We start from the raw sequence: 12196 nt of genomic DNA on the forward strand, positions 1-12196 counted from the left end.
TTGCAAATATGTTCTCAACTTACTACCTATTGAATGTATCATATCAAAACAGCATATACTGGAATCATACCTCTTGTATGCTGTGTTCTGGGAATACCTTCAGTTTTTCACTGGAATAAATGTATGTACCTGTCTAATCCTTTGGGGGTTATTTAGGTGAACAGACAGCTGTGCACAGAACAGTGAGCATGGAAAAAGACTCCCCACCCAAAAATTACAATATGTTTTGGATCCTCATCCCATGGAGCACCAGTAACTATTTTTGCTGTATTCCTACTTCAGTAATAACAAACGAGAACTGACATCATTCCAGCTATTTATTGGGCCAATCACACTCCTCTTGCTCATAAATTTTAACCACTTGACTTCCATGGAAAAGCTGAACCAAAATTTTAACAAGGAGAATAGACAGAACAATGCTTGCACAGAACACAAACACCATAATGGTGCAAATACCATATATAAGCAGGCACATACATTCACACACCAGCTTCTAACATCTTAAATACATTAAAACAAGGGGGAACTCCTGATTATAATAAATTGAAGTTAATACCATATGCTATAGTGGATGGAATAACTTTCAAAAGGAGAGAAGTGATACCTGTACTTACTGTCGTTGGATCCCATGCTAATTAGGTCATCAGAATCAACATTGTGAACTATAGCTGCCTTGTATCCAGCTCTCTGTGCATTTAAAACCTGTAAGTCGTATACAGTACTTGTTATATTAATATATCAGTCTTCTACAATAAAACAAAATACTAATTTACAACATTCTAGGAGTGCAAATGACTCCACTTTCATTTAGAAATAAGGCATTTTTTCAAACAAGCAGATATTCCTAAAATAGGATGCTACTGTACTCTTTCTAAGAATGTATAAAAATCACTTCTGTGCAGGCAGGTTTCATGTTTACATAATTAGTCCTAAAATCCTTCAACTTTAAGATAAAAAACCTTTGTCATTTCTGAAAATCAAGAGGGTAACTTATTTTGATTAACCACTAGTTATCTTTAATATGACATTTAAGTCATAATCTTTGCCTTTAGATCATGCTTGGATCTCTTTAACTTGTCAGTTCACAATATCACTAATGTGTTATTATAGTAGTGCAGAATTATGAATATGGACCAGATCCTAAGGTGCAGTGCAAAGCAGCTGCATTGCTGCCAGCGTAGAGGTATAGTCATGGCATTGTAGCTCTGGCTATCCTATGCTTCACTGATATGTGGCTGCTAAAGGGCCCCTGGGGTCTGTAAACTGTCCTAAACTATGCCAAAAGATCAGCCAGAGACTGCAAAGGCTGTTTTTACACCCATGTGTAGAATTGCACAGTGAACTCCTGGGCTGTAATTGAGTGATCTGAGCCCATATTTATAAAAATATTTCTGATTGTCAGATCACTTGGGTTGGATATTCATTGGAGGCCCTTTACTTTATCCACCATTCAAGGTAACAGTGTTGTACTTTTATCTCTGGGTAATATCATCTGCAAGCATATATTAAACTGCCATCTTTATGCTGATACCTCAGATCTACCTCCCTACTCCAGGCCTGTTGTCTCCTGCCCAGACTAAAATCTTGGCCTGTCTCTGACACTTCCTTGAGGATATCTAGCCACCACCTCAAGCTAAACATGGCTAAAACACAGCTCCTAATCTTCCTGCCCATGCCCTCCCTCCTACTCTTTTCTCAATCACTCTGGACATCAGGCACCATCCTGCCTGTTCTTCAGGTACGCATCTGAGAATCATGTTCAAATTGGTGCTTACATCTGGTTTATATCTAAATCTTGCTCATTGTTTCTGTGTAACATCTAAGATGCAGAATACAAAGTACATCCATCCATGCAGCCAAAATTCTTGTCTCGTTTACTGCAACATCCTTCTCTCTGGACTTGACAAATGCAATCTTTCCCTACTTGTATCCATTCAGAATGTTGCTGCTAAGATCTCTGCCCCATGCCTGTCACTTGATCATGTCACCCCTCCCTTTGAATCCCTCCACTGGCTCCATATTCTTTATTAAATCAAACATAAGCTGCTTGTAGTTACTTTTAAGACCCTTCATAGTCAATCCTCATGCTATCAGTTGTCTCTTATTTACTATTGAGCTGTCAGTGCTCGCCTGCAATTGGCCCATGATGCTATCTATCCTTCACTGCCCACTTGTTAAATTTTCAAACACACACCTCAGTGCTTTTTCTCATGCTGCCCTTGCTATTGGGCAGTGTTCCCCATAAATATCCACAACTTTTATCCATTATTCAAATCTCTCTTCAAGTCTCCTTTGCTGTGATGCTAACAAAGCCCTTGACAAGTTAGGTTGCTAGTGTACAGAGACCACTGCCTATCATGAGGACCAATACTGTCTCCTTGTTGTTATACTCCATCTATATCATCTGTCTCCTGTCTTATCATTAGATTGTAAGCCTCTTGGGATAGAAAGTCATCTTGGTCTGCATTTGTACAGCATCTAGCACAATGAGGTGAATGGGGCCCCTGGATGCTATGGTAATACAAATAATAAATCATCCTCCCAGTCATGAAGAGCTAGACATGTGGCTCCTTCTGGGAAGTGTGCCATCACCACTTTCAAGCTGGCTATAGGGGCCAACGGAGTAGCATCAGGTGCTCTCCACCTTCACACTGGACTGAGCTAGCATCTCACGTGGGAAACAATTATAATATAAACTTTTGGCCAGCCCACTATAATTTGTCAAGCAGGATTTAATATGAACACTTGTATTTATGTGATGGGTAAATGCAGTGGCTACATCAATTTATCAGCAGTTACTGTCCCACACCACTGCTTTCCAGATACTCCTGTTGGTGCAGCCTGTCCCTGTACTCACAATATCTCACATACTACGGTGTGATACCAGTGCTCATTAAAAAAGTCAATATTTGCCAACTACTGTAACACTTCTAAAATTCTATAAGCAGGCCTGAACATACATACATAGCAGATTTAATGGTTACTGTTTGATCCTCTAAAAGATTTCTAGTCAGATTTTAAACATAGTGGGCCAAATTCTTTAGTCCTTTCCCTTGTTATCTATCCATCTATCCACAACTGGCAACTGTGAATTACAGATCTACAGTTCCATCTCAGAGTTCTTCTGATTATGGCTTATGGTTCAAGCTACAAGAGCAAAGTTAAAGTGCTTTGGACAGTCATCACTCTGGAGATGGAATTAGTCCAATTTAAAGTTTGTAATTTTTTTTAATCACGATTAACTCAAAAAAATTAATCACGTGAGTCAACTGCAAGTAACTGACAGCCCTAATTATACTAAATTCACTTATAACAATAGCATACCAATTGAAATTTATTAAATATATTTGGATGTTTTTCTACATTTTCAATATTGATTTCAATTTCAACACAGAATACAAAGTGCACAGTGCTCACTTTATATTTTTGATTACAAATATATGCACTGTAAAAATGATAAACAAAAGAACTAGTCTTTTTCAATTCACCTCATACAAGTAATGAAGTGCAATCTCTTTATCGCGAAAGTGCAACTTACAAATGTAGGTTTATGTTTGAGGTTTTTTTGGTTACAGAACTGCACTCAAAAACAAAACAGTCTAAAAATTTAGAGCCTACAAGTCCACTCAGTCCTACTTCTCTTTCTGCCAATCGCTATGACAAACTAGTTTGTTTACATGGACGGGAGATACTGCTGCCTGCTTCTTGTTTACAATGTCACCTGAAAGTGAGAACGGGCATTCACATGGCACTGTCGTAGCTGGCGTCGCAAGATATTTATGTGCCAGATGCATTAAAGATTCCTATGTCCCTTCATGCTTCAACCACCATTCCAGAGGACACGCTTCCATGCTGATGATGGGTTCTGCTTGATAACGATCCAAAGCAGTGCAGACTGACACATGTTCATTTTCATCATCTGAGTCAGATGCTACCAGCAGAAGGTTCGTTTTCTTTTTTGGGGGGGTTGGGTTCTGTAGTTTCCACATCGGAGTGTTGCTCTTTAAGACTTCTAAAAGCATGCTCCACACCTTGTCCCTCTCAGATTTTGGACAGCAATTCAGATTCTTAAACCTTAGGTCAAGTCCTGTAGGCTATTTTTAGAAATCTCACATTGGTACTTGCTTTGTGTTTTGTCAAATCTGCTGTGAAAGTGTTCTTAAAATGAACATGTGCTGGGTCGTCACCCGAGACTGCTATAATATGAAATATATGAGAATGCGTGTAAAACAGAGCAGGGGATATACAATTCTCCCCCCAAGGAGTCCAGACACAAATTTAATTTACACATTTTTTAACAATCATCATCAGCATGGAAGCATGTCCTCTGGAATGGTGGCTGAAGCATGAAGGGGCATATGAATGTTTAGCACACCTGGCACATAAATATCTTGCAAAACCAGCTACAAAAGTGCCATGTGAATGCCTGTTCTCACTTTCAGGTGACACTGTAAATAAGAAGCAGGCAGGAGTATCTCCCGTCAATGTAGACAAATTGGCAGAAAAAGAAGTAGGATTGAGTGGACTTGTAGGCTCTAAAGTGTTACATTGTTTTATTTTTGAATGCAGTTTTTTTTACATAATTCTACATTTGTAATTTCAACTTTCATGATAGATTTCACTACAGTACTTGTATGAGGTGAATTACAAATATCTGCACTGTAAAAAACAAACATTTTTCAATCAAAAATAAATATAAAGTAAGCAGTGTATGCTTTGTATTCTGTGTTGTGAAGGAAATTAATATATTTGAAAAGGTAGTAAATATCCAAAAATATTTAAAATAAATGGTATTCTATTGTTTAACCGCGCACTTAATCTTTTTAATCGCTTGACAGCCTAAATATAATACATATAGTACTTGGATCAAAATTTTAAAAATTGCTTGCTTGCTTCCTTCCCTTTCCGTTTTCCTGCCCAATGAAAAGCAGCCCTTTTCGGCCACGAAGGAAGCAGTCGTTTCCCTTGGGTTGCTAGAGTGGTGATAACTGCTCCCTAAGCTGCCATTGTGAAGCAATAGCTTCATTCAGTCATGACAGCAGCAATCTACTATGGATGAGCGGCTTCTCGTTTGGTAGGATTTGATAATTCAGTGGTGTGAATTTGATCTCTTGCATTATCACTGTTTATTGCATGGTTTCCAGTGTGTTTCATGCATCATCCTAGCTAAATATGGGCTTAATAAAAGTATATTGATGCTACATTCTTCATAAGGATGTAGCCTATGTATCCCATTGTCAGGTAATCCTTATGCTTATAAGATACATGCTGGCCAGTTAATGTTGAAGACAGGGACTTTTCCAGCAGACTAATAGCTGCTGCAGCAGCTACATACTGCATAGAGCTGTTCAAAGCTTTCTGTGTTTTTGAAGGAAGCACATTTGGTCTAGAGTCAAGACCTGTATCCTCAAAACTAGAAAAAAAATAGTCAGATTTCACATCCCAAGGGACTGAAATCATGGTGTGGAAGGTGTTAATGGTCTTAGAAGCTTTCCAATTTTACATTAGTACTTCTAAAAACCACAGTCCCCAGGTCAAGCTTGAAAACTGAGACCTTCATGGTATAGCTGTGCAATCGCCTTGTGGATAAAGATGACTTCAAAGTGAAGAACAAAATAAAGAGATGGAAAGGACGTTAAAAAAGACTTGCCAAAAACATCACTCACCAAAATGGCATAAAGGACAAAGCCAAAGAGGGAGTGTTCATCAAGTTATTTGCACTCTTTACTTTGTCTACGGTAGCACTTGTTCTCAATCTTGATCATCCACATGTCTCTATGATAAAAATGATTACATGGGGTGGGAGAGGTATCCTTTTATTGGACCAACCTCTGTTGCTGAGAGAAGCTTTTGAGCTTTGTATAAGCTCAAGCTTGTCTCCCTCAACAACAGAAGTTGGTCCAATAAAGATATTACCTCACCTACCTTGTGTCTCTAATATCCTGGTACTAACATTGCTACAACACTGCATACAATTATCAGTTATTAGTCATCCGTGGAGAAAAATTTCTTATTGTGAGACTTATACATTTCTTTAACATGCCGTATTGGAAAAAGTGGTCCACTACACAGAATATTTTCTTCAGCAAAGGTAGCAAATAAATTCACATCACACTAAATTTTGAATTCTTCATCTCTGTCCATGTGGCTAAAATTACATATCACTTTGAATAATTTTTGTAGACACTGTCAAACTGTTGGTTAAAACTTCAATTTTAATGCAAATTCCTCTTTTTAGAATAAAAGCTTTAAAATTTTCAAAAGTATTGAGGGCACTTGGGGTCCTAAATCCTACTGACTTTCAGTAGAACTTAGCTCCTGAGTCAATTAAACATACTTAAACATTTTACCCTGAATCTCTCAAAGGATGAATGCAGTTAGTGGCCATCCGATGTAAAATCAGAACCGCCTTTTCAATGTTTTTTTTTACTTCGTTCTGTTCCGGTAAAATTTTAATTCCTAACTTATTGTCCAAACAAGGCAGTATTGAATAGCACAATGTAAAACAAGGCAGTATTGAATAGTACAATGTAAAGTGAAAATGAAATTGTCTAGTCTTTCTTTGTTGAAGCCAGGAAAAGTGCAAGAATTAAACAAAGCCACAAACACTAAAGTAAACTTTACGACGTTCTTTCAGTTTTAATCTAAGCAGGAGTTCCCAAACTGTAGTACATCCACTGGTGATATATGAGCTTGATGTTTCATCAATTCACTTCACAACAATTTAAAGGTGATACGTGAATCAATAAAGTTTGGAAACTGCTGGAAGGTGTTATTTTCAACGTAGATGTGGACATTTGTCTCTTATTATAGGGCTTTTAAGTAGACAGCATTCCTTTAAAATCAAAGGTACATGTGTTTACAGAATCTTTAGCAGACAGCATAAAACTCAAGACATTCAGGAGTTTGATTAACATACAGACTACCCTACATGGGGAGTACAAAAAAGGAAAGCTCTCCCATATTTACAAACCAACCCACGTGTCAAAAAATTCTATTACAGTTTAAAAAAAGTAACAGCTGTTCTTTTTAAGATTACAAGTTGCCAATATAATCTAATTCTCTTTAAAGAGCTGTTTGTGAAAGGCTGCACACTTACAAAATGCACTACCACCAAACATATGGTTTGAAGAGGAAATGAAAGGACTCCCCTAGGAGAAGGAAGATTAATGAATAACAAAACATGCAAAGCAACCCACACCTAAAACAAGAAATACTATTGGAAGAGGTGTGATTAAGAGTTTCTGAGCAATATGAATAAGCATAGCTTCGGGACTAGAACATATTCTTGACAAATGTTTCAAGGAAAATTGTGTTTGGAACTTAAAATCATATGCTATTTCTGATGACTTAGTCTTTTATTCTGCATATCCATCAAAAGCTCATTCTGCTCCCACTAATGTTAATACAGATTTTTCTCACTTACGTTAGTAGGATCAGGATTAGGTCCCAAACGTATGGTAAGGCTAAACTATGTATGGCCCAATTCTGCTGCCGCTATTGAAGTTAAGCAGTATATTAGACCACAAGAAATCCTATTGAAATCAATTGAGTAAGCTACTAATTCAACCTGAGTAGTGGTGGCAACACCTTTGTGATTAGTAGCTGAGACGTTGGCCAATTTAGTGTTAGAGGTACTCTTTTGTCCCACCAACTCCAAGGATTGGTTCACTATGTGTATTTCACAGGAATGCACATATGGATGGATGGATGGGTGCTGGCTTCAGGGTTTTGCTATCATAAATGGGTGTAAGTGGAAGGATGTGTTTGTGGATAGGCTGTAAGGGGAGGGAGGCATCTGCAGATGTGATGTGATATAGGTCAGGAGTGGTTCTATGCTGTCCCAAAAAACACTGGGGTTCAGTTTCTGCTCCTGGTATCCTGTGTTTTTCCAGGCCAGCAGAGCCAACTCACTCAGAAGGGATTGCATTGCTCAGCAGGGTCACTTCTAACAAAATAAGGAATTACATTCTGCCTTCTTTGGCCACAAGGATAATATTGATCATGAGGCAGGGCCCTGAGAGTATGAGGCAGAAAAAAAATAAAAAGAAATCCTCAAGACTCCTTCATGGATTTAGAAGGCTCCTCCATGGAGGATAGGAAATAGTAAGCTAAGTGTGCTCTTACGTGTCACATGCAACTCCATCTGTCCATTCTGTTTTGAACCAGAAGTGAATGTTTACCTCTGTGCATTAGTCTCTTTTAACTAAGAATTTTCTATATTTCCCTCCCAAGTTTTAGCTATTTTGAAACTCAATAGTTTTAAATCAATTTATTAATTCCCTCTCCCCTACACATTCCAATGGAACAACAATCCATTGTGTATATTTACAAGATGCAGAAAAACTCAACCTAGTCAGAGGAGAGCAAAGTTTGAACTGAAATAAGGTTCAATTATTTAAAAAGCTATGCTTTTTATGGAACTGAGAGATCTGACCCTTAATCCTGCTATTTTTCTACATCCTTCTCCCCTGTCATTTAGGCTTTTTTATTTCTCCATCAGATGTTGGCTTTAGCCCATATGCTATATTTCTCTATGCCTTTTTCTCTACTCCGTCTATATTAATATAATTACTGATATATAACATTGATCCTAGTTTCCATTTCAAAAAATTTCTTTTCCACTCTCCACATGCCAGCATTCTGTCTTATATAGCATATACAATATTACATAAATACAGACTACTGTCATAGTTTTGGTTTAATTATGTCCAGGATGACCAGAGACAAGGGTAAAAACTGAGATGGGTGGTGGGGGTTAATAGATGCCTATATAAGACAAAGCCCTGAATATCTGGACTGTCCCTATAAAAAAGGGACATCTGGTCACCCTAATTATGTCCCATTGTATCTTCCCCACAGATGACCAAATCAAACCAACTAAGTTACACCAATACTAAAGCTTCCCAGTCAAAGCCTTAAAAATCCTATTTCCACTTTATTGACGAATGCTTATATATACACAATATAAAGAACTGCATTCTTTACATATCACAGACAAAGAAATTACAGTATGTGAAGGCCATGTAAAGACACAATACAGTTTGTATGAAACCAAACTAGTCTCTGGGTTATGTAACAAATCCTCAATGTGCAAAGTGTATATATTGATGTTCAGATCAGTTGATATTTTGGGGAGAGTTCATATGGATGCCATTGAGGTAACTTGTTTCAAACCCTAGAGGATGAAGCTTGGCTTCTGATAACCTACAGAAGATATTACAAAAGTAGTGGATTAATTCAGATGAAACCAGTCAAGGTAATAAAGTACTCTCAAACCAGTCAAAGTAATAAAAATCAGCTCAATCAAATGCCTGAATGAATGAATAAATCTGAGCAAAATGACAGTTAAACCTAAGAATTTACTAGCAAATTTTATTGCTTCATTATACCTACAAGCTGTTGAGATTTCCTGAAACATTAATAACTTATCTCTAAAATGAAGTTTAAAAAAAAGCAGATAATGATATTTGGGTTTCAGGACTGAAGGATGTGGGATATGCATGAAGCAGTTATTCAATGTGCTTGCTTGTTGCACAGAGAAGAAGACCTAGAAGGGGAACCGCATCAAAATATTCATATTGGGCTTAATCCAAAGTGTACTCAAGTCAGAGGAAAGACTCCCATTGACTTCAATGGCTGTTGAATCCGGCTCACTGTACGTCAAAGTTAGAGCTGTCAAAGTAGCTTTTACACTTCTGTTAGTTGCCTTTTTAGCTTTCTTAATACATGGAGATGCTGACAAACTGCACTGCTGCAGAATGGTGGGAAGACAAAGGCTTCCATTTCTTCCAAGTACTTTCACCAAGTAAATGGTGCTCTTATTTGGTGCAAGTGCTTATAAGTACTGGGTATTTGGTGGAAGGAGCTGCTTTTACCATGGAAAGATAAGGTTGTTATGGCCTGCTCCTGAAAAGGGCTGAGACCCTCCAACCCTCTTAAATCACTAAGAATTGGGGGTACTTAGCGTCGCCTCAACTCTCTCTGACAACACTTCTAGTTTTCAAATTCACATGCAAATCTGAGCCTCCAGTTCTGAAATCCTACTCTGTCCGGATTACAGTCCCGTTCTTCGCTGGCATCAGTAGGTATCTCTGATGGTAACACAAATCAAAACAGTGGTCTGGAATATGCATTACTTTACCCTCTGACTGAGAATTCACTGTGAAGACCAGATAAATAGCATCTCTGAGAATGCTATGCTTTTCATTGAGGAGGCAAGCTGAACCCACATCAGCAGAAGGAAATTCCTGGAAAGGAACTGAGTGTTCTGATACTGTAAAAAATCCCACTGACGTCACAGGACATAAAACAGCAGAATTTCTCCTACAAGGGGCTAAATTCTAACAGCAATTACACCTGTGCAAACTTGAAATAAGATCTCAATGGTGGTTCCATGGATCTTAACTGCTCTAACACACACAAATCTGGCCCTTACTCCTTAATTTGATCACTTTTCCACTGAAGTCATGGCTACTTACCTTAACAGAACTTAAATAATTCTTACTTAATTCTCTCATTTGATCATAATTACTGGGTGTATTAACCCTCACTAAAAGCTGTGTTAGGTTTTTAGAAGAAAATTCCTAGCAGGGATAGGGAACAAGTCCAGCAACATATTGGTGTGACCTGTGATGCCCAGGGCAGCCGTCACTGGAAATGCCAAGGTCAGGGCAGGCAGCGAAAGGGAGAGCAGATACCCACCAGTCTTGGGAGTAACACTAAAGTTATTCTCCTCAACCAGTCACAAACTCTGCTTCTGATCCCCCACACTTGTTATCAAGAAGCAAAAAAGAAATCACAGCCCCCTTTATGCATTCCAGTTCTCTGGCTCCCATCAGCACCTAAGTCCAGTACAGTGAGAAGTTATTTTAAACTCTGCTCACATATACAAAAATGTTCTTCTGACCCCAAAGGGTCAGCCATGTAACCAGGTCAGTATAGGTTTGGACTAGGGTTACTATATATCCATATTTTCCCGGACATGTCTGGCTTTTTAGTTCTTGAATCGCCGTCCGGGAGGAATTTTTAAATATCTAAAAATGTCCGGGATTTCGCCACATCGGTCGGGACGCCCTTTGTCCCGATATCGGGGACCGCTCACCTCACCACGCGCACCAAAGTCCTGGGGCTGGCGGCGCTTCCTGGGGCAGCTCCCGGCGCCCACCCGCTGGCAGAAGCCTGCAGTGTGGGCGGCCCCTGGGCACAGAGGCGGAGGGGGTCTCTGCATGCTGCACCAGCTCCCTCCTGCCCAATCAGAGCTGTGGGGGCAGGGCTTGCAGGCAGTGGCAGCGGGCAGAGAGCCCTCCGCGTCCCCTACCCCCTCCCCGACCTGACCCAACCCTAGGTAGGAGCCAGAGGGACCTGCCGGATGCTTCCTGGAAGCCACCCCAGGTAAGCACTGCCAGGACTCCCCACCTCGCCCCCCCGGCAGGTCCCTCTGGCTCTTAGGGTCGGGTCGGGGTGGGGGGGCAGAGGGCTCTCTGAGCGCTGCTGGTGCATGCAAGCCCTGCTCTGTGGCTCCGGCAGCTCCCATTGGCGCTTTTCCCGGCCAATGGGAGCCACAGACTTTGCGTTTGTGGCGGGCACAGCACGTAGACACCCCTTGGCTGCCCCGATCCTAGGACCCAGAAGGACCTGCGGCAGGAGGGGTGAGTAGGCGAGTGGTGAGCCAGCAGAGGGTGTGGGGGGGTGTGAAAAGGCCAGTGGCGGGCAGCAAGGGTTGAAGAGGCGAGCAGCGAGGGAGCCAGCAGCAGGCAGGATGGTGAGGAGGTGGGCAGCGGGCGGGGAGAGTGAGGCGGCGGGCGGCGAGCCAGAGGCAGGTGTTGAAAAGGGTTGAAAAGGCCAGCGGCAGACAGCGGGGGTTGAAGAGGCGAGCAAGCCAGCGGCGGGTGGGGGTGAGGAGGCAAGCGGCGAACCAGCGGCAGGCGGGGGTTCTTGGGGTGGGCATGGGGGTTTCTGGCAGGGGAGTGAGGAGATGAATGGCAGGTGGGATGAGGCGAATGGTGGGTGGAGGACAGAGGAGGGACACAGCAAGCCAGCGGCGAGCCAAGGGGTGAGGAGGGGTGCAGTGGCGGGTCCAAGTAGGGAGGGGGCAGGACATGAGGCAGCGTGGGGGTGGAGCGTGGGAGGAGCGGGGGTGGGGTCGAGAGCACCCCAATGTGTCCCAATATTTTACTGTTTTGATCTGGTCACC

At 40.9% G+C, this 12196-nt stretch overlaps 1 protein-coding gene across 3 annotated transcripts in view; it reads right to left on the reverse strand.

Annotated features, from left to right (window-relative positions):
* Positions 1 to 12196, reverse strand: part of RNF13 (ring finger protein 13) — a 103179-nt gene that overhangs the window by 37890 nt on the left and 53093 nt on the right. For all 3 annotated transcript variants that reach the window (XM_074963782.1, XM_074963784.1, XM_074963785.1), the window contains one exon: positions 615 to 702. In XM_074963782.1, coding sequence (XP_074819883.1) covers positions 615 to 702 — 88 coding nt within the window. The remainder of the gene's footprint in view (positions 1 to 614; positions 703 to 12196) is intronic.

This window comes from Natator depressus, chromosome 9 (assembly GCF_965152275.1).
Source record: "Natator depressus isolate rNatDep1 chromosome 9, rNatDep2.hap1, whole genome shotgun sequence".
NCBI lineage: Eukaryota > Metazoa > Chordata > Testudines > Cheloniidae > Natator > Natator depressus.